The sequence below is a fragment of the Entelurus aequoreus genome, linkage group LG21, assembly GCF_033978785.1.
Source record: "Entelurus aequoreus isolate RoL-2023_Sb linkage group LG21, RoL_Eaeq_v1.1, whole genome shotgun sequence".
Taxonomy (NCBI): Eukaryota; Metazoa; Chordata; class Actinopteri; order Syngnathiformes; family Syngnathidae; genus Entelurus; species Entelurus aequoreus.
This window is the reverse complement of record NC_084751.1, coordinates 16,322,882-16,347,089: the sequence shown is the minus strand read 5'-3', so window position 1 is coordinate 16,347,089 and position 24,208 is coordinate 16,322,882. Positions and strand designations below refer to the sequence as shown.

The 24,208-nt window shown below is 41.5% G+C and overlaps 1 protein-coding gene across 1 annotated transcript in view; it reads right to left on the bottom strand.

The window, feature by feature from the left end:
• Positions 1-24,208, bottom strand: part of dennd1a (DENN/MADD domain containing 1A) — a 128,878-nt gene that overhangs the window by 93,018 nt on the left and 11,652 nt on the right. Inside the window, exons 2-7 of the mRNA XM_062031063.1 lie at positions 23,349-23,413; positions 20,352-20,395; positions 10,684-10,733; positions 7,967-8,086; positions 7,710-7,779; positions 5,833-5,913 (exon numbers count right to left, since the gene is read on the bottom strand). Of these exons, the coding sequence (XP_061887047.1) occupies positions 5,833-5,913; positions 7,710-7,779; positions 7,967-8,086; positions 10,684-10,733; positions 20,352-20,395; positions 23,349-23,413 (430 nt within the window). The remainder of the gene's footprint in view (positions 1-5,832; positions 5,914-7,709; positions 7,780-7,966; positions 8,087-10,683; positions 10,734-20,351; positions 20,396-23,348; positions 23,414-24,208) is intronic.

Genomic DNA, 24,208 nt, shown 5'->3' with positions numbered 1-24,208 from the left:
CTAGCTCCTGTGACGTCACGCTACTTCCGGTACAGGCAAGGCTTTTTTTTTATCAGCGAGCAAAAGTTGCGAACTTTATCGTCGATTTTCTCTACTAAATCCTTTCAGCAAAAATATGGCAATATCGCGAAATGATCAAGTATGACACATAGAATGGATCTGCTATTCCCGTTTAAATAAAAAATTATCATTTCAGTAGGCCTTTAAAGAATATCATTTTAATCGCCACCACACGACGAAGCACGAGGGAAAATACCGGAATCTGTCTGATGAAGCACGCGCAAGGGAGGCCGATGCGTTGATGGTAAAACTGCAAACCCAACAAGGACTTTTTGCCATATTTCACACCCCCAGAGATGCAGCCATCAGGACAAGTTTCGTCATTTCTCACAAAAGCGCCAGAAAAAGTAAGGCGTTTTCTGACGGAGAGTTTATTAAGGAGTGCTTATTGGACTTTGTTGCGCTGTATGGACTGTTTTTCGCTAACTTTGGATGAGAGCTGTGATGTACGTGACACCGCCCAGCTGCTCTTCTTCTTACGTGGGATAACTGCAGACTTTCAAATCACGGAGTAGCTGGCAGCCATGCAGTCAATTAAAGAGACAACCACAGGTAATGACTTGTTCACATAGGTAAATGCGTGTTTGGACATGTTAGGACTGAAATGGGACAGGCTGGCAGGTGTGACAATCCAATCCACTTTATTTATATAGCACATTTAAACAACAAAATGTTTCCAAAGTGCTGCACAACAATATTAAAAACAATAATCAAATATTATCCTTAGCTCCACCAATGACTGAATAAAAAGAAAAAACAATTACATATAAAACCAATATAAAAAACAATATAAAATAAATATGATTAAAAAATATTTTTAACAACAGATTGTTGTCCAAATCTGACGGGGAAAAATGTTGGATAATGCAGGATAAAGTGACCATCAAAAGCAATCTGCTTTTGTATAAAGTTAAGTTAGGTTAAATTAAATTATTATTATTATTATTAATTATTATTATTATTATCATCATTATTATTTATTTTACGGTATATCAAAAATAATATTGAGCAAAATTTAATTGAAATATTGTCGTGTGGCCCTCCAGCAGTGCTCGGGTTGCTTATGCAGCCCCCGGTGAAAATTAATAGCCCACCCCTGCACAAGGGCCAATTTAGTGTTGGTATTCTTCTTATTACAAGCATTTTTAATCATTTTGTCATCCATGGTTGATTATTCTTTCTCTGCTTTCTACTGAGTTGTTTCCATGGACAATGTTTATTATAAAGTATTATGAACTTGTTTAAGAAAAGTTAATTTGCTTCATCAACCTCATTTTCATTGTACACCTTGTCCCAATTTTGCTTTTTTAGCTCATTTTTGAAAGCAATCATCCTCTTCTCTGTGCTTAGTATTCAAAATGTATTTTTGTCTTCCATGTTTTTCTTCTTGTAGTTTCCATCATATATTGTGAAAACTGGCAGATGATCACTAACGTCGGTTATAAGTAGTGTTATTATCAAAATCATTGGTAAAAATATTATCAATAAGCCTGGCGCAGTGTCCTGTGATTCTGCTTGGCTTTGTGATTTTAGGATATAAACTGATGTTGTACATTAGACTTTTACTTGTTAGGGTTCAATAAGTCAATATTAAAGTCACCACAAGAAAATTACATTTTGACCATTGTCCATGTAATTTGCCTTGATCCATTCTTCAAATGTTTCTATGCTTGATTTAGGTGATCTATATATACAACTTATGAATATGTTTTTGCTTTTTCCCTGACATATTTCAATGGTTATACATTCTTAAGATATTATCTATAGCAAATTACATGTTTTTTACTACTTCGTAGTTCAGGTTCTTCATCACGTACACAGCTACTCCTCCTCCATTTTTGTTGGTTCTGTTGTTGTAGTTTAGTGTATTCCTTTTTTATCATCAATCCATGTTTCTGTGACAGCTATCACTTTGAAGGGTTTATTGATGTGTTCCAAAAAGTTCTTCATGTTGTTGTAATTTGCATACAAGCTTCTGCTATTAAAACTATTAATTGACAATTTGTTATCACATTTAATGTTGCTATTATATAGTTCATCTGTATAATAAAAACAATTATTACTGATGTGGGAGAAAAAGTTTGTATCTGGATCTGTCATTTTCCAAATCCTGGTTTTTGTGATCTTTGTTGCAGAAGTTTTTTAGTTCCATATTTTCTTGTTCAACAATCTTTGATGTTGTTTCAATAATCTCAATAAGTGTAGGTGGATGCGCTCCTGAATCTAGGTCTTCTTGTTTAGTGGTCTCTTGGAACATAGTCGTGCTGGTGTTGAATTTAGGTATTTGTTTTCTGTCAGACTCCATTATCATCGTTGTTGTGGAAGCAGTGTCAACTTTAATATTTTACCAGGTCCTTGATGTCATGGACAACAAGTACTCTTGCTTCTGGACTTCCATTCAGCTAGATGTAGATTTTACAGTTGGCGCTCCAAGTTCCCTGGATTTTTCCCTGCTTTTTCAAGTCTCGTGCTTTCTTGGCGATTCCAGCATTACATTTTGTGAAATGCTCATTCATGTACACAATTGTTCCCTTCAGCTTCTTTCCCTGTTTCAGCAATGCCATTTTAGATTTTCTGTTTACGAGTTTCACGAGGACGACTGGAGTGGCGCTGTTGTTTCTTCCATTCAGTGGGATGCATGTGTCGATGGTATTAATGTCGATTTCAATTTCTTCCAAGAGCTCCTGAATCGGAACTCCACAGTGGAAATGGAAACCATCAACCAGATTCCTCAGCGACCCATCATGGAGCACTTGGGTGATCCTCCCACCAAAAATGAGGTCCAGGATGCCATCAGGAAACTGGGTAACAACAAGGCTTCCGGACCAGATGGGATACCAGCAGAAATATTAAAGCAAGGCGGACCAAAACTCTTTTGCTACATCCACAGCCTCATTGGTAAAATCTGGGATAAGGGGGAAATCCCATTCGAACCCAGGGACGCCCTGATTGTCACCATCTTCAAGAAGGGAGATAAGGCGGACTGTGGCAACTACAGAGGCATCACCCTCCTGTCCACAACAGGAAAAATACTGGCCCGTATTTTGGCAAACCGGTTATTGCCACTGTCAGAAGAGATCCTCCAAGAGTCCCAGTGTGGCTTTCGTCCAGCTAGGGGAACATCGGACATGATTTTTGCAGTTCGTCAACTGCAAGAGAAACGTCGGGAAAGACACCTGCCACTATACATGCCATTCATTGACCTTACAAAGGCCTTTGATTCTGTGAACAGAACTGCCCTCTGGGGTGCCCTCTCCAAGATCGGATGCCCAGACAAGTATTTGAAGATTTTGCGTCTGTTGCACGACGACATGACCGCAACGGTAGTTGGAAATGGCGGCTCTGAAACTGCTCCCTTCAAAGTTGACACTGGTGTCAAGCAGGGCTGCATCATCGCACCAACCCTGTTTGCTATCTTCATCTCAGCCATACTTCACCTCACCAGTCAAAACCTACCTGAGGTAGTCCAGTTCATATACAGGACAGACGGCGGGCTCTTCAACCTGAGTAGGTTCAGGGCAAAAAGCAAGGTGCTTACATCCTCCATTACAGAGCTTCAGTACGCAGATGACAATGCTCTAGTTGCTCATTCTGAGTTGGACTTCCAGAACATCATGGATGCTTTTGCCAGAGCGTACCGACTCCTGGGACTTGACATCAACATAAAGAAGACTCAGATCCTGTACTAACCAGCCCCTGACACACCCCCCAAAAATGTATGTGGACAACAACATCTTGTAAAACGGGGAGCATTTCACTTATCTTGGCAGTCTTCTTTCAACAAGAGCTGTCATCGATGCCGAGATCCACCACCGCATAGGTTGTGCCAGCGCAGCTTTTGCTAAGCTCAGGAAAATAGTTTTTGAGAATCGGGTCATCCAGACCAACATCAAGCTTCTTGTCTATCAAGGTGTAGTTCTGCCCACTCTGCTCTACGGGGCTGATAGCTGGACCACCTACAGCAGACACCTGAAGGCTCTGGAGCAGTACCACCAGCGATGTCTCTGCAAGATCCTCAGGATCAGCTAGCATACCAACATTAGTGTTCTGAAAGAAGCTAACATGCCCAGCATCACTACAACTGTCATTCGGCACCAGCTACGATGGACAGGCCATGTAATACGCATGCCAGACAGTCGCCTTCCGAAACAGATGTTGTACGGACAACTGACGGAAGGCCAATGCACCCAAGAGGGGCAGAAGAAGCGGTATAAAGATAACCTCAAAATCCACCTGAGGAAATGCTGCTTCATACTCAACACCTGGGAGAAGGCTGCCCACCAGAGGGATTTGTGGAGCAGGATGGTCCATGAAGGCACAGCACAATTAGAAAAGGACCTCCACCGTGCCGCAGAAACCAAGAGGCAACAAAGAAAGGAGAGATCCACTTCCAAAACAGCTCCTCAGACCACCACCACAACCACCACAGCAATCACGCACATATGCCCCCACTGCAATAGTCTGTGGATCACGGATTGGCCTCTACAGCCACCTGAGGACCCACAGATGACCAGACCAACTAACAGGAGGACTATCATACTCGCTTCGAGTGATCGCCGACGAATGTCGATTTCAATTTTCTTTGATTGCAGAAAGTTGACCACTTGCTGTTCTGCTGAGACAATATCCAATTCATCTGGTTCACCTCCATTATTCACAGCTTTCGCATAGGATCTTGGTTTAATTCGGTGCCCTGTCACAATATCTTTCCTTCGTTTATCCCGATCCATTTCATCTATGATATTCTACAGTCCTTTCTTATGTTGTTATTCTGAGTTTGCAGACTTTCTATATTTTCCTGCAGACTTTTCAGATCTTGTTTGTATTTTGTTGTTACTTTTCTCAGATCTTCTTTCATTTCTTCTGTAAATTCTCTCATTGCTTATTCCACTTTTCCAAATTCATGGATTAGTTTTTGTAGTATCCCATCTTGACTCTCTTCATGTCCTGTGTCCAACCTCAAATCTTGCTCCCCCTTATGTCCTGTGTCAGCGGACACCGAACATTTCGGGATTTCAGTTTTCCCTTTAGCTTTTGGCATCGCGGCAGGTCGCTGACGTCAGTGCCTCTTGTGTCTCAAACGGCAGTTGCTTCTTTAGCGACTAGTGGTACTTTTAACTTGTTTGTTTCAACAATTTCGTACCTTGCGCCGTTCAGAGATCAATCTGAGGTGTCAACCTGTCAACTTATATCACTCTGCGTCGTCGGAAGCACTTTAAAACATCGATAAACTCGCCGTAACTTTTGGTTTCTAGGCAACCGCTTTGAATTGCGGTAGGCGTCGTTGGCTTGAGGCTAACGGCTCTTCCAACTCGCCTTATTTCAGCATATCAGTGTCTCTCAACGGACCAAAATCAGGTCGAAGATGCCAGGTGACTCTCCTGTGGCTGTGATCGCAAATCAGTGGTCAAAATCTTCAAACATAACAAAAACTCCGGTAGCAGAAGCGGAGCCTTTTTCTTTGCGTCCTTTCTCATTGACAGGAAGTGATATGTCTGTTTGGCAGTAGGAATGCAGTTGCTGGACTCCATCTCAAGCAAGTCAAGTAGATGCTAAAGGTTTCGGTTTTATGTGTATCACACAACACATTACATTCTCCCAAGCCTTGTGTGAGTCATTCAGGTGTTGATTGTCAAATTTCAGACAGGCTTAAATGGGCCTTCTTGTACAGGGGGAGCTTGCAAGCTACTGCACTTTTGTTATTACTGTCTTAGCTGGCTTTTCCATATTTGTGAGTGACTAGTGACAAGTAAAATGTGGAGCACAACTCACCATAGCAAGATGAACAGGGACACCAGGCTCAGGAATAGAAAGCTTGTGTAGGGACACCAGGAGTTCTTGGAAATTGATATCCTAAAGCATGAACAAAATCCACAATCAAACAAATGCAAAATATATCTTACTAGAACTATGTATTATTCCAGCTTTTCATTTGACTTTTCCTATTCTTTGGTCAGCATATCATACATCAACTGTATAAAGAACACATTTAAACCTTAAAATTATTTACCCTCATACTGGAGCTTAGTAGCATATAAAGACAAAGCAAAAATTAAATGAAAAATAAAAACATTTGGAAATTTATTCAAGGTAAATAAAAGTGAATGAGGCTCTAAATACTATCCATGTTATAGCTGATATATATGCAAAGTATTTAGAGTGTGCAGTGACATTTTGCTGGTTCTGACCATTTCCCTTTATCTTTGAGAGGAAGTTCACCAGTGACAGAGTTCAGCAATTGAATTTTATTTGGAAAGGTTCAAACCTGTCCAAACCAGACCTCACAAGGCATGGAATCACTACAAACCAAGGCCAGTTCATATTGTGTACGTCTATGGAAGTGAACATACACAATGTAGCACATAAAACGTGTAAATGGAAATAATGTGATTGTTCTTCTTTCAGTTTCTCTGATACTTTTCCCAAAGCAAAATGAGCTACTGTTATTATTAATTGTGATCTCTCTGAGCAAATGGATTTTATTTGGGCAGCCAATTGTAAAGTTAAAGTACCAATGATTGTCACACACACACTAGGTGTGGTGAAATTTGTCCTCTGCATTTGACCCATCCCCTTGTTCACCCCCTGGGAGGTGAGGGGAGCAGTGGGCAGCAGTGGGCAGCAGCGGTGGCCGCGCCCGGGAATCATTTTGGTGATTTAAAGGATCCTTGAAAAGGCCACACAAGTACAACATAAATGTCTAGCTTTACATTGACGACTGTATACGTACATACAGTATTTCATTGAAACACCCGTGAAGGAGGGTGCCCACCTGATGACCCCAATGAAGCTGTCAACCATTCCCCCATCTCCTCTGTCCCCCATTTTGCAATCCCACCCAACTAGGTCCAACACCATAACCGCTTTGAAGCAGATCCGAAAGAGGTAGCCTACTGTTACCACTCTACTCAGGTTATTTTGTATCATGGGATTGTTCCATCTAGTCCTAAAATTTAACTGTCAGCTTGGTGTGTCATTATAAAAGTTGGCCAATGTTTACAAAAAAAGATGGGAACCATTGATATTTTAGTAGGGCTGACAAACTCAATGCTTTAACTCATAGAATTAAATACAAAACATTAACGCATTAATTTATTTGAGTGTACATGCGCCGTTGCCTTTGGCGGATAGTTACCTGAAAGGCAGAGCAGGTTGTTATAAGGTCAGTGATCAGGTCAATGCATATGTCAGTGCAAAGAAGAGTGGAGACCCCTACACAGGTGTCCTCATCCACATTTCATTTCAAAATACGCCCTGACCAGACTTTAGATAAAACTGTTGGAAAGTTTTTAACAACAAAATAATGTATATTTTGCTATATGACATTCTGACAATAAAATACCATTTGTGTCAAAATATTGGAGTCTTTTTCAAAATTAATTTAAATTATACACGCAGGTAATTTACTGTACTTAATCGCAATAAATCTAAATCCAAAAGTGTGATTAAGTGATTACTGTTTGATCATTTGACAGCACTATATTTTAGTATTCACAATACAAAAAAATGGAAGCATGTTTGTACTTTTTGTCCATTTGTCAGAATGTGGGATTGCAAAATGTTAGTTGATCAAATACTGAAACTTTGCAGAATGGTGAAATATGATGTTTGGCACAAACTGCTGTTGTATTTTATAGTATCGTTCTTACCTGGCCATTAATAGTGTAATCTGCAATGATACTTAGCAGTTTATAAAATACATCGAACCAAGGCAGGTAGCTGAGGAATGAAAATAAACACATTTTGTTAAAACCTAAACAGTACTTGAACTACAGCATGTTATATGAAAGTAATTTTTACAGAATTCCAACCATATTTCTAAAACATTTTTGCCTCATAAGGTGAAAAAACACTAATCAGAAATTATAGTAAGTATCTTAACAAGAAGTGCAGAAGAAACACTCACCTAAGGACGCAATGGCAGGTGTTTGCACTTGAGGACAGGCGACAAAATCCAAATCTGTGTTTACTGTTGATGTCGGTCAACACAAATGTGAAATTCTGATCCATCTGATTGACTCCGACACTGCAGACGGATTCATATTCAAGAGCAGAAATATTGTTGATTTGGAAGGGCTCTGTTTGTATTTTATAAACATTTCTGTCTGCAAACATCCATTCATCCATCCATTTCCTACCAATTATCCCTACAATTTAAAAATATTATGAGATCAAATGCTGGCACAGTGATTAGTCTTTTTATACAAAGGCCACCCAAATGCAGTCAATGCAACGGCACAATCTTTGCATGTAAAAACTCATTTTGCGCACTCTATGCGACTTCAATGTCTATTTGCTCTTTTTGCAGACAGGTTTTGCGCTCATGATGAGTTTCTGTGCTTCTCTACACTTTACACTTTACATACATATGTTTCTCCTTTTTCTTGCTTCTGTCTGGTTTACATACAAGTTGTGAACCAATGCTTTGTCGTGCAAAAGGCAGACCCCTTTGGTCAGCTTACAATGGCACTTGTTTTTTACGGCCTCCAAAAATTGTGGTATTCCTTTGCCAGGTAATCCATGATCAATTCTTTACGTGACCTGGAATGTAATCAAAGATTGAACAGAACATGACCTTGTTCAGCCCCTCTATGCAGTAAGGTCATGCTGTACCCTTAGCAGTGAAACAAACAGAATGTGTCCACTTCCATGTTTGACACTTGGTGAGACGGCGTCAAGCCAAGTTAACTTTGGGTGAAAGGCGGTGTACACACTGCTCTTGTCACCAGTCAATCTCAGAACACACATCTATACAAACAAGCATTCACACCTATGAACAATTTAATGTTCATAATAAACATTACATGTATGCTTTTGGATTTGCAAGCACATGGAAACCATGAAAACTATTCAAACATGGATCTCCAGACTGTGAGGCAAACATTCTAACAACTATTCCATTGTTGTTGTTTGTTTTTGTCATTGTTATGCTGCAATTGGCAGACCGGGGTGGTGGTTCCTCTCTTTAAGAAGGGGAACCGGAGGGTGTGTTCCAACTATCGTGGGATCACACTCGTCAGCCTTCCCGGTAAGGTCTATTCAGGTGTACTGGAGAGGAGGTTACGCCGGATAGTCGAACCTCGGATTCAGGAGGAACAGTGTGGTTTTAAGTCGGACACGTTTCCAGTGAGGGTTGGACTCCGCCAAGGCTGTCCTTTGTCCCGATTCTGTTCATAACCTTTATGGACAGAATTTCTAGGCGCAGTCAGGGCGTTGAGGGTATCTGGTTTGGTGGCTGCAGGATTAGGTCTCTGCTATTTGCAGATGATGTGGTCCTGATGGCTTCATCTGGCCAAGATCTTCAGCTCTCACTGGATCGGTTCGCAGCCGAGTGTGAAGCGATTGGGATGAGAATCAGCACCTCCAAGTCCGAGTCCATGGTTCTCGTCCGGAAAAGGGTGGAGTGCCATCTCCGGGTTGGGGAGGAGATCTTGCCCCAAGTGGAGTAGTTCAAGTACCTCGGAGTCTTGTTCACGAGTGAGGGAAGTGTTGATCGTGAGATCGACAGGCGGATCGGTGCGGCGTCTTCAGTAATGCGGATGCTGTATCTATCCGTTGTGGTGAAGAAGAAGCTGAGCCAGAAGGCAAAGCTCTCAATTTACCGGTCGATCTACGTTCCCATCCTCACCTATGGTCATGAGCTTTGGGCCATGACCGAAAGGACAAGATCACGGGTACAAGCGGCCGAAATGAATTTCCTCCGCCGGGTGGCGGGGCTCTCCCTTGAGATTGGTTCGGGCATCTGGTCAGGATGCCACCCGAACGCCTCCCTAGGGAGGTGTTTCGGGCACGTCCGACCGGTAGGAGGCCACGGGGAAGACCCAGGACACGATGGGAAGACTATCTCTCCCGGCTGGCCTAGGAACGCCTCGGGATCCCCCGGGAGGAGCTGGACGAAGTGGCTGGGGAGAGGGAAGTCTGGGCTTCCCTGCTTAGGCTGCTGCCCCTGCGATCCGACCTCGGATAAGCGGAAGAAGATGGATGGATGGATGGATGGATGGATATGCTGCAAGCCCCATCTTCTGACTGAGGCTGGAATATATTCATCCAAGATTCTATGATACAGTACATGGCCCCGTTCATCTGCCTCTTAATGCAGTGAATTCAACAGAATTGTTGTTGTCATACCGTCTTTAGGTACCCTTTTAACAGAAACACCCCCAAAGCAGAATTTTTGCACCTCCATGCTTGACAGTAGAGATTATGTTGTTGGATCCATAATTATGCAACATTTTCTACAAACAAATGCCTTTGCTTTGCTGTCATGTGACCACATTATCCATCCATCCATTGTCTACCGCTTGTCCCTTTTGGGGTCGCGGGGGGTGCTGGAGCCTATCTCAGCTGCATTCGGGCGGAAGGCGGGGTACACCCTGGACAAGTCGCCACCTCATCACAGGGCCAACACAGATACTTGTGGCATTTAGGTGTGGATTGCCAAACTTAAGACGGGCCTGTACATGTGTTTTCTTGAACCTTGCGGGCATTGCAGGATGCCAATCCATTAAAGCAAAGTGTGTTCCTAATACTTTTCTTGCCGACTGTGCTGTGAGATCATGTGTTGGGTTGGTGGGATAGTAAGTGTACGATAGACAAACATACAATGTTTGTGTGGTTGTTTACCTATCCAAGCAGAAAGGAAAGCAGAACTTGGGCACAGTCTGGATAGTCTCCTGTTGGACATATATTAAATTAAATAGGACTAATAGTGGTCACATGTATCATATAATATTATTGAAACCTAGAAACAAACAGCATTAGATCAATGCAGCTTGACTTTTTACTTGTGCACTGGGATGCTTCGTAAATTGTTCTCTTAGCTAGTATCTACATGTATATTTTCAGAAGACACACCTACAATTTGAGAAGTATGTGCGTTGCTTTTTAGACAAGGACTTTCTCTTTGGGCTATGACAGGCAGTTACTCCCTGGGTTAGCAAAGTATACTAGAGAACAATGTAACCATTTGGTCGACTGGCATTGACGTACCATTATTTTATGTCAAAATTTAATTCTTATCAGCAACCTAAAATTAGCAACAGTGGTGCCTCAGTTTTCATTAAACCCGGTTTTAATATTATTTGTTTTTGGACAAAAATGTTAACCTAAAGTATGTCTAAGTTTTTATAAACTGTCTCAGTTTTAGTACGATCAAAACACTTTGGTGACTCACACTCTGTGCTGTTTTTTAATGGAGTACGACTGAAAAATAATCCACTAAAGCCAAATTAAGTTAAAGTTTTAGAGTCCGTGTTTTCAGAGTGTCACTGAATGCACCTAACGCAACTAAACAATCAAGGCTAATATGAGGTTTATCAGCTGTTCTCCGTAGTTTTGTAGACAGCTTTGCTGTCTTGCACTTGAATGTGATTACATCAGTTGATGTAAACAAAGTTGTGTGAGCACACAACGCAAGTCTGTACGTTTTTGGATGCAACAAAATTGCCAAAACTTTAATAAAGACGGTGAGAAACACTATTGAATTCAAAAGATAAGTTGTAGCAAAGTAAAAAGGTGGTGTTTGTGTGACTTTCCACACCGCAGTGATCACCAACAAGTCTTCAATAAAGGTGAAAGTGGTATAAAAAAAAATATTTATTCATTTAATTCATAATTTATATGCATTCTGTATTATTTTCTATGTGTAAAACTATAATTATACTTTATTAAGTGTTTGGTGTAACATTTTTGGATGTTTGTAACAATTTAATTGGTTTTACATTTCTTATGGTAAAAATAGTTTCAAGGTTTTTTTTATGATTCAGTTTTCAACAAACCCTTTGGAACAGATAAACAAAAACCGAGATATCACTGTTTATTGGTGGTTTATGGTTTAAGTTTATTTCAAACATTCGCAATTTCCAGTTTCTCTTTTCAACATGTTCGAAAATGTGTAGGAAGAAGCAGAGCTTATCTAAAAACACCCCTTTTCCATTTCATTGCAATTTCGTTATTGTTCAATTCCTGTTTTTCAAATTGTTCCCAATTTACTCCATAAATAATACAATTCTAAAAAAATTATAATAAATAAATAATACATTGGGAATTAAGTTGTGTTTCATATAGTGAGATGAATAAGTTCAATAAGTTCAAAATGTTTATCATGGTTCTTCTTCTTTGTACTTAGAAACACTTAAGTGAGTTTGAACAGTTTCTTAAACTGGACCATATTAGTACATTGTTTGATTTCTTTATTTAATCCATTCTATAATTTAATTCCACATACTGATATACTAAAGGTTTTAAGTGTTGTACATGCATACACTTAAGTTACATTTTTCTCAGAGGTTGTATTTCCCCTATTTTGTTGAGAAGAATTGTTGTATGTTCTTGGGTAGCAAGTTATAGTTTGCTTTTGTGCATAATTTTGGCTGTTTGCAAATTCATTACATCGTTGAATTTCAATATCTTTGATTCAATAAATAAAGGCTTGAATGTTCTCTAAATCCAACATTATGTGTTATTCTAACTAGAAATGTCCGATAATGGCTTTTTTGCCGATATTCCGATATTGTCCAACTCTTAATTACTGATTCCGATATCAACCGATACCGATATATACAGTCGTGGAATTAACAAATTATTATGCCTAATTTTATTGTGATGCCCTGCTGGATGCATTAAACAATGTAACAAGGTTTTCCAAAATAAATCAACTCAAGTTATGGAAAAAAATGCCAACATGGCACTGCCATATTTATTATTGAAGTCACAAAGTGCATTATTTTTTTTAACATGCCTCAAAACAGCAGCTTGGAATTTGGGACATGCTCTCCCTGAGAGAGCATGAGGAGGTTGAGGTGGGCGGGGTTGGGGGGAGCGGGGTTGAAGTGGGAAGGGGGGTTAGGGGGGTGCATATTGTAGCGTCCCGGAAGAGTTAGTGCTGCAAGGGGTTCTGGGTATTTGTTCTGTTGTGTTTATGTTGTGTTACGGTGCGGATGTTCTCCCGAAATGTGTTTGTCATTCTTGTTTGGTGTGGGTTCACAGTGTGGCGCATATTTGTGACAGTGTTAAAGTTCTTTATACATACATGTCACCCTCAGTGTGACATGTATGGCTGTTGACCAAGTATGCATTGTATTCACTTGTGTGTGTGAAAAGCCGTAGATATTATGTGACTGGGCCGGCACGCAAAGGCAGTGCCTTTAAGGTTTATTGGCGCTCTGTACTTCTCTTTACGTCCGTGTACACAGCGGCGTTTTAAAAAGTCATAAATTTTACTTTTTGAAACCGATACCGATAATTTTGAAACCGATACCGATAATTGCCGATATTACATTTTAAAGCATTTATCGGCCGATAATATCGGCAGTCCAATATTATCGGACATCTCTAATTCTAACTGACCATTTTTGAAACACAGTTAAGTAACGAAGCATACTTTTGTAGTTATTAAGGCTGTGAATCTTTGTGTGTCCCACGATTCGATTCAATATCAATTCTTGGGGTCACGATTCGATTCAAAATCTTTTTTTTTTTCAATTCAACACGATTCTCGATTCAAAACGTTTTTTTCCCGATTCAAAACGATTCTCTATTCATTCAATACATAGGATTTCAGCAGGATCTACCCCAGTCTGCTGACATGCAAGCAGAGTAGTAGATTTTTGTAAAAATCTTTTATAATTGTAAAGGACAATGTTTTATCAACAGATTGCAATAATGTAAATTAGTTTTAACTATTAATGAACCAAAAATATGACTTATTTTATCTTTGTGAAAATATTGGACACAGTGTGTTGTCAAGCTTATGAGATGCGATGCAAGTATAAGCCACTGTGATACTATTGTTCTTTTTTTTTAATTTTTATAAATGTCTAATGATAATGTCAATGAGTGATTTTTAATCCCTGCTATGCTGAAATTGTAACTAATATTTATACTGTTGTTGATAATATTAATTTTTGTTTCACTACTTTTGGTTTGTTCTGGTGTCGTGTATGTGTCTCCTCTCAATTGCCATCTTGGCAAAAGTCAAGATGGCGGCGCCCTGCTCGGCTGCGGCTTCAGACGCTCATGGTAGAAATAGAAAATTTTGGCAAATATACCGGTAAATTCTGTGAATTTCATGGCTGGCTTCCAGCGTGGACATTCCGTGGTAACATACGACCACCAGACAATTCTGGATGTGGATAGATCAGGCCGTTTTGGACCGAAAGATGCGTACACGTTGGACCTCCTCGCTAGCATCGGAATTCTACGCCGGCTACATCCAGCGGCCTGTGAAGCAGTAGAGCCTAGTACCAGCGGGGACCGTCGATGGAGGAGACGTAAGCAGTGTGATCGGAAGCAGAAGCGGGGATGTCGAGCGGGGCTAACAACAAAGGTAAAGGCTAATCCTCACAGAACGCCGCTTCCTTCCATCCTGCTTTCAAATGTCTGCTCCCTGAAGAACAAACTGGACTACCTTAAAAGGCCTACTGAAATGATTTTTTTTTATTTAAACGGGAATAGCAGATCCATTCTATGTGTCATACTTGATCATTTCGCGATATTGCCACATTTTTGCTGAAAGGATTTAGTAGAGAAAATTGACGATAAAGTTCGCAACTTTTGCTCGCTGATAAAAAAAAGCCTTGCCTGTACCGGAAGTAGCGTGACATCACAGGAGCTAGTATTCCTCACAATTCCCCATTGTTTACAATGGAGCGAGAGAGATTCGGACCGAGAAAGTGACGTTTACCCCATTAATTTGAGCGAGGATGAAAGATTCGTAGATGAGGAACGTTACAGTGAAGGACTTGAGAGGCAGTGATGGACGTATCTTTTTTCGCTCTGACCGTAACTTAGGTACAAGCTGGCTCATTGGATTCCACACTCTCTCCTTTTTCTATTGTAGATCACAGACTTGTATTTTAAACCACCTCAGATACTATATCCTCTTGAAAATGAGAGTCGAGCACGTGAAATGGACATTTAAAGTGACTTTTATCTCCGAGACAATACATCGGTGACACACTTAGCTACTGAGCTAACGTGCTAGCATCGTTCTCAAATGAAGATAGAAACAAAATAAATAAACCCCTGACTGGAAGGATAGACAGAAGAGCAAAAATACTATTAAACCATGTACATGTAACTACACGGTTAAAAATTCTCAGGCCGGTAAGGCTTAACAATGCTGTTGCTAACGACGCTAAGGCTAATTTACCAACCGGAACTCACAGAACTATGATAAAACATTAGCGCTCCACCTACGCCAGTCAGCCCTCATCTTCCCATCAACAGCCGTGCTCACCTGCCTTCCAGCGATCAACGGCGCGACGAAGGACTTCATCCGTGGGTTTGGCGGCAAGCATCAGCTAGGCGTCTTCTATCAGGGTAAGTAGTCCTTGTTGTGTTGCTGTAAGTGTTGTACTTAGCCGCTAAGACACCGATCGATCCCACCTACAACGTTCTTCTTTGCAGCCTCCATTGTTCATTAAACAAATTGCAAAAGATTCACCAACACAGATGTCCAGAATACTGTAATATTTTGTCGAAGAAAACAGAGCTTTGTGTATTGTGTCCAATAGGGCCCAAACAGTTCCGTGCATTTTATGACGTCACGCGCATAAATCATATCCAAAGGAGATTTTCAACCGGAAGTGTGGCGGGAATTTTAAAATTGCACTTTATAAGTTAACCTGGCCGTATTGGCATGTGTTTCAATGTTAAGATTTCATCATTGATATATAAACTATCAGACTGCGTGGTCGGTAGTAGTGGGTTTCAGTAGGCCTTTAAGATAGATTTAATTGCAAGACGCGAGATGAGAGACTGCTGCGCCATATTTCTCACAGAAACGTGGCTGAAACCATCCGTTCCGGACGAGGCAGTTAGCATCGAGGGGCTAACTATGTTTCGGTCGGACAGGAGCAGAACTCTCACTGGTCAATCCCGAGGCGGTGGTGTTTGTATATGCATCAATAACAACTGGTGCAACAATGGGAAGATAGTATCGTGTCACTGCTCTCCCGATGTAGAAATATTTACTATAAAATGCAGGCCATTTTATTTACCCCAGGAATTCAGTGCTATGATTTTCACAGCAGTGTACATTCCTCCCAGTGCTAACACCAAAGAAGCTTTGAATGCTTTGTACTGCTCTGTCAATGAACTGCAATCTACACATCCAGAGGCAGTTTTCATCGTGGCAGGGGATTTTAATCAAGCTAACATGAAAACTGTGTTCCCTCATTTCCATCAAAATGTGAATTTTGCAACCAGGGGTGGAAGCAAGCTGGACTTAGTGTTCAGCAATATTAAACATGGCAAAAGTCAAGATGGCGGCGCCCTGCTCGACTGCGGCTTCAGACGCTCATGGTAGAAATAGAACATTTTGGCAAATATACCGGTAAATTCTGTGAATTTCATGGCTGTCTTCCAGCGTGGACATTCCGTGGTAACATACGACCGCCAGACAATTCTGGATGTGGATAGATCGGGCCGTTTTGGACCGAAAGATGCGTACACGTTGGACCTCCTCGCTAGCATCGGAATTCTACGCCGGCTACATCCAGCAGCCTGTGAAGCAGCGGAGCCTAGTACCAGCGGGGACCGTCGATGGAGGAGACGTAAGCGGTGTGATCGGAAGCAGAAGCGGGGATGCCGAGCGGGGCTAACAACAAAGCTAAAGGCTAATCCTCACAGAACGCCGCTTCCTTCCATCCTGCTTTCAAATGTCCGCTCCCTGGAGAACAAACTGGACTACCTTAAGCTGGATTTAATTGCAAGACGCGAGATGAGAGACTGCTGCGCCACATTTCTCACAGAAACGTGGCTGAAACCATCCGTTCCGGACGAGGCAGTTAGCATCGAGGGGCTAACTATGTTTCGGTCGGACAGGAGCAGAACTCTCACTGGTAAATCCGAGGCGGTGGTGTTTGTATATACATTAATAACAACTGGCGCAACAATGGGAAGATAGTATCGTGTCACTGCTCTCCCGATGTAGAAATGCTAACTATAAAATGCAGGCCATTTTATTTACCCCGGGAATTCAGTGCTATGATCTTCACAGAAGTGTACATTCCTCCCAGTGCTAACACCAAAGAAGCTTTGAATGCTTTGTACTGCTCCATCAATGAACTGCGATCTACACATCCAGAGGGAGTTTTCATCGTGGCAGGAGATTTTAATCAAGCTAACATGAAAACTGTGTTCCCTCATTTCCATTAATATGTGAATTTTGCAACCAGGGGTGGAAGCAAGCTGGACTTAGTGTTCAGCAATATAAACATGCGTATAGCTGCACCACGCCCCCACCTCGGCTCCTCAGACCATCTATCTGCGATGCTAATTCCTGCATACAAGCCCCTGCTGATCAGGAAGCAAGCTACAGTGAAGCAGGTGAGGACCTGCCCAGAGGGAGCAATGGAAGCATTACAAGACTGCTTCGAAACCACAGACTGGGACATGTTCAAGGCAGCCGCCACCGAAAATCATCACACATGTGTGGAGGAGTATGCAGAGTCTGTGTCCGCATACATTCAGAAGTGCATGGAGGATGTCAGTGTGATCAAGAACATCCCCACACGGGCCAACAAGAAACCCTGGATGAACAGTGAGGTACGTGCAATGCTGAAGGCTTTTAAGTCTGGCGACATGGTAGCATTAAAAACAGCCAGAGCTAACCTGAACCGTGCCATTAAGGTTGCAAAGCGTGCTCACAGTCAGAAAGTGCAGGACTTCTTCGACAACCCCACAAACACTAGACCAATGTGGCAGGGCATACAGGTCATCACGGACTATAAAGCTGCCCCCCGTCCCTGTGACAACTGTATCAGCTTCCTAGATGACCTTAACAACTACTTTGCGAGGTTTGAGGCACTTAACATCACTCCGGCGAGAAAATCCATCCCTCGCCCTGGTGAGCAGCCGCTCAACCTGGACATAGCGGATGTCCGGAAAACCCTGAGGAGAGATGAACCCGCAGAAAGCACCGGGACCTGATGACATTCCGGATAAGGTGCTTAAGGGATGTGCAGACCAGCTGGCTGGGGTTCTCATAGACATCTTCAACATCTCGCTGACCCAGGCTGTGGTACCATCATGTTTTAAGACGGCCACAATCATTCCAGTGCCTAAAAAAACCACAATCTCCTCCCTCAATGATTATCGCCCCGTTGCACTCACCTCCATCATAATGAAGTGCTTCGAGAGGCTGGTAAAGGAATACATTGTCTCCAGACTTCCCCCCACATTCGACCCATACCAGTTTGCTTATCGCCCTAACCGCTCCACAGAGGACACCATCTCCTCTGCACTCCACCTGAGCTTAGAACATCTGGAAGTAAAGGACACACACGTGCGGATGTTGTTTCTGGACTTCAGCTCAGCATTCAACACCATCATCAGCTACTCGGTGAGCAAACTGGCCCCCTTGGATTCAGTACCCCCCTATGCAACTGGCTGCTTGACTTCCTCACAGACAGACCCCAGTCTGTGAGAGTGGGACACAACACCTCCAGTGCCATCTCCCTGAGCACCTGCTCCCCCCAGGGCTGCGTCCTGAGTCCGCTGCTGTTCACGTTGATGACCCATGACTGCTGCGCCAGGTCCACTACTAACCACATTGTGAAGTATACGGACGACACGATAGTAGTGGGCCTCATCCGTGACAACAACGACATGGACTACAGGGAAGAGGTGAAACATCTGGGTGACTGGTGCAGAACCAACAACCTGGTCTTGAATGTCGACAAGACCAAGGAAATCATCGTTGACTTCAGGACGCACCAGTCCAGCCACGCTCCACTCTTCATCAACGGCACAGCTGTGGAGATGGTAAGCAGCACCAAGTTCCTGGGGGTGCAGATAACTGACAATATGACTTGGTCCCTACACACCGGAGCTCTTGTAAAAAGAGCTCAGCAGCGCATGCACTTTTTGTGTCGGATGAAAAGAGCGCAGCTCCCTCCCCCCATTCTCACCACATTCTACAGAGGCACTATAGAGAGCCTACTGACCAACAGCATCTCTGTCTGGACTGGAGCCTGCAATGCCTCAGACTGGAAGTCTCTCCAGAGAGTGGTAAGGACGGCGGAAAAGATCATCAGGACTCCTCTTCCTCCTATCCAGGAGATCGCAAAAAGCCGCTGCCTGACCAGGGCTCAGAAAATCTGCAAAGACTCCTCCACCCCCACCAAGGACTGTTTTCACTGCTGAACTCCAGAAAGAGGTTCCGCAGCCTCCGAAGCAGAACCTTCAGGCTCTGTAACAGCTTCTTCCCTCAGGCCGTAAGACTCTTGAACACATCATAATTATCCCCCCATTCCCCCCAAAATGGATTAACTCGCTGGAATAAAAAAGACAATATAACATACATCCATAAACGTGGATGCATATGAAAAAGTGCAATATATTTATCTGTACTGTAACCTATTTATTTACTTATATATGCACCTTATTGCTTTTTTATTCTGCACTACCATGAGCTGATGTAACGAAATGTCGTTCTTATCTGTACTGTAAAGTTCAAATTTGAATGACAATAAAAAGGAAGTCTAAGTCTAGCCTAAGTCTTTATTGCAGTTCTGAGTGTTGCTGGGTCGGGTTTGGTTTTGGAATTGGATTGCATTGTTATGGTATTGCTGTGTATTGTTTTGTTGGATTGATTAATAAAAAATTCAAAAATTAAAAATTAAAATTAAAAATAATTTAAAATAAAAAATAAAAAAATCGATTTTTAAAAAATGAGAATCGATTCTGAATCACACAACATGAGAATCGTGATTCGAATTCGAATCGATTTTTTCCCACACCCCTAGTAGTTATATCCCCATATTTCTAAATAATAACTTTGATAACATTAGCGAGCAGTAGAGAATATGGAGTGAAGTTTTGTCCAATACACATTTTGCTTTAATTATTATTGATGTATTTCTTGTCAACTTATGTGTTATATTTTTATATGAGAATTCCAGTTAATTTTTTATCATCAATTATTACCCAAAAATGTGATTTAATTTACTTTTTCAAAGTCTACTCCGTCTATTTGTGTTTGACGTTCTCTTCTACTGTTACCGAATAGCATTATTTTACTTTAACTGAGGTTTGAAGATAGTTTGACAAAATCAGACTCTCTCTTTAATTATTAATTTATTTTGTTATTATTTGTATTAGCTTCTGTGTGTAACTGTTTAATTAAAGTTTGAAGCAATGGGATTGACCAGGAGAAGTCATGTATTAAATAATAGATTCTGGTACATTTCAGGGTAAATTCCCATCTGCAGTGGTTGAAGGTGCAAATTAATGTCCAGAACCTAACCTGTAAATGTGAGAAAACATTTTTTTAATATATCTCAAACCTCATCATTGAAGTCTTCGGGGAATTTCCTTCGTATATCAGGCTCTGTTCGAAAAAGCACAAATTACATGACTGATGTGTAGTGATGGCATACATTTCAACTTCTCCATGCATCCCACTTCCTTTTTCAATTAAAAAAGTCAAATGACACACGAACACAAAACTTTTTTACGAAGGCGTTGAAAAAGTGTATGTATTCTATTGTGGAATCACTCGTACCGAGATGATTGCTCGCCTCAGAGTTCAAATAAAGTGAAAGCAGAGCGACAATCCATCACACATGTATAAAAGGAATTTTGGTAAAATAGAATTTCAAGAGTCTAGTGCATGTGTTTTCAACGTTTTCCAGGCCAAAGACCCCCAAACTAATGGAGAGATGGAGCAGGGACCTCCTACCTATGTATCTTGTATAACATTGTGTTTTAAATTCAATTGATCCTAAAGTTACCTTGTTAATGTACCAGTTCACCATTGTGCACCAATTAATGATGTTCAAAGAATACAGTATAGTGCCGCTATTAGCTAGCTGGCAAATAGAGTTCAAATCGCTGGCTTGCAACTTTAGCACTAATAGCTAGCTAGCTTAAATGCTATGATTATTAGAATAATACAGTATAATTAATTGTTCATACTTTTACTTCAAACGCGCAAGGTACAGTGAGTAGGGTGGCCAAGTCACTGCCATTTCTATACTACACTACAGTGTGTTGGATCTAGGGCTGCGCGATATAAACGATATACGATATAAATTATATAAATTTGGCCGACAATAGAGCTTTTAATACTATTGTTACATCACAATGATAACAACTACTGCCTGGCAGGGATGCAATGGTATTGTAGAAATATATTGCAGTTTCAAAGTCTTCACAATAATGCCCTGATGTTTGACAGTATCAAACGAATACTTGGTGTGTAGTTTTTTTCTGGCGCTTTAGCGTTGGCCCGGTCTGAAAATAAGGTACATCTCCCAGAAATCTCTGCACAGCGCGGAACCGGCAAGGAAGTGTGTTTGTACTCTAATAAATAAGAGGAATTTTTTTTTTTGTAAATTTTCCTAAAAATGTCATCAAAATCCATCCATCACTTTTTGAGTTATGTTGCTAACAAACACAAACAAACCCTGGCAAAAATATAACACCTTTGGCAGAGGTAAGAAAGTCTGCAATCTGCAAAGCAAAGCGTGCCACTTTCCTCTCTAGCGTTTCTAAGGCGACACAGCCAGCTGATCAACACAAACCGCATAGAGGAAATCACCAAAAAATATGCAGCCGGAAATACGAGTAAACTGAAAAGCTACTTGATAAATCCTCAATCAATCCATTGATTTTCTCCTGCTGGAGCCTATCCAGCTGTACACCCTGGAGGCTGGACAAGTCGCCACCTCACAAATATCTGTTTGCAGTTTGTTTCATTTAAAACAATACTAGAGTTGTTTGCACAAAAACTAACGAAGCTTACTGCACCAACAATGACCCGAAACATGAACTCAAAACAGAGTGACGTACCGAACCTTAAGGATGGTGTACCGTTACACATTAAGGGGCTTAACATTATAGACATAATGTACTGTCTGACATACATGGCTTTGTGTATTTTTGGAAGTGTTTGTATTATGGAGCTAATATACACTACACTGCCAAAAGTATTTGACCACCTGCCTTGACTCACATATGAACTTGAAGTGCCATCCCATTCCTAACCCATAGGGTTCAATATGACGTCGGTCCACCTTTTGCAGCTATTACAGCTTCAACTCTTCTGGGAAGGCTGTCCACAAGGTTGCAGAGTGTGTTTATAGGAATTTTCTACCATTCTTCCAAAAGCGCATTAGTGAGGTCACACACTGATGTTGGTCGAGAAGGCCTGGCTCTCAGTCTCAGTTCCAATTCTTCCCAAAGGTGTTCTATCGGGTTCAGGTCAGGACTCTGTGCAGGCCACTCCTCCACCAAATTTCACACTCGGCACAATGCAGTCCGAAATGTACCGTTCTCCTGGCAACCTCCAAACCCAGACTCGTCCATCAGATTGCCAGATGGAAAAGCGTGATTCATCACTCAAGACAACACGTCTCCAACACGACGTGCTTTACACCACTGCATCTGACACTTTGCCTTAGACTTGGTAATGTATGGCTTAGATACAGCTGCTCGGCCATGGAAACCCATTCCATGAAGCTCTGCGTTCTGTACGTGGGCTGAATGGAAGCTCGCATGAAGTTTGGAGCTCTGTAGCAACTGACTGTGCAGAAAGTCGGCAACCTCCTTGAACTATGCGCTTCAGCATCCGCTGACCCCTCTCTGTCAGGTTACGTGGCCTACCTCTTGGTGGCTGAGTTGCTGTTGTTCCCAAACTCTTCCATTTTGTTATAATAATGCCGACAATTGACTTTGGAATATTTAGGAGCGAGGAAATTTCATGACTGGATTTGTTGCACAGGTGGCATCCTATGACAGTTCCACGCTGGAAATCACGGAGCTCCTGAGAGAGGCCCATTCTTTCACAAATGTTTGTAGAAACAGTCTCCATGCCTAAGTGCTTGATTTTATACACCTGTGGCCGGGCCAAGTTATTAGGACACCTGATTCTGATCTTTTGGATGGGTGGCCAAATACTTTTGGCAATATAGCACAGCAAATTCTCAAGCACAACGCAATGCAACATCTTTTTTAAATTTTAAATAATTCCACACAACCGACATGCTGTTCATCTTATCACATACTGTAGCTGTTCATCTTATCACATACTGAGCTGTTCATCTTATCACATGCGTGTACTGTAGCTGTTCATCTAGTCATATAACTGTTTATCTTGCCAGCTACGTAGCTGTTGGATCTGATCATATAAGAAATATAACTGATAAGACCTGGAAGAAATTCACTGCAGCAGGGGACATGCATTGTTGGTAAGGGGACAAGGTGGAAGAGTTACATAAAGAAGTCACATTTTGTTTCACTTAGTATGTAAGTGTGATGATTGAGAGTGTTTAGAAACTTACCTGACTTATCTGTTCCTGGATGAACTACTTCCATATAGACCTCAAAAGAAAATTCTGGACTCTCCCTAGAAAAGATGACAGCCAATGAACAATTTCTTGCTTGAGTAACTAAACATGTCAAAATGCTACTTAGTGGATATTTTTGTCTCGCAGTCTTTCAGCATATCACAATTATACAGCTGTCCCTCGCCATCCTCGCACTTAAAAAATCGTGGCTTTACTTTATCGCAGATTTAAATACATACATTATATATACATACATATATATATACATACATATATATATATATATATATTAGAGATGTGCGGTTTGCGGGTCGGGCGGATGCATGACGAAAAAAATAGATTTTAAATAGATTCGGGCGGGTGGCGGTTGAACCAATTCGGAAATATATATACATATAGATGCATAAAGAGAATCCAATGCGTCCCAGCAACAATTGAGTGCCGCAAGTGAGCGCTCCTTCAGCGCAGCAGGGCGTATTTTAGAGGCCAGGCGCTCTCGCCTGAATCCTGGCACTGTAGATGCCATTTTATTCCTGCATAGTGCTAACAAAAAAAAAAGTAAGTAGACATACGGTTGGATATGTTAAACTAATTAGTCTACGTTACCTAGGCTATACCAAATAAGCCCATGTCTAACCTATATTGAGTTCGGTCAGCTGAATAATTTTGATGGTTACGTGTTGTTTGGGCGCACTACAATGCAAAGGAATTAAGGCAATTGCGTTGTTTATTGTGTTTTTTTTCTATTGGAGATATATTACTGTGTGTTAATTATTTGGCCTCGCTTTCAAGTGAAACGCATCTCCGATTGGCTACAATGTAAGGCAATTTAGCCTGCTTTGATTGTCACGACC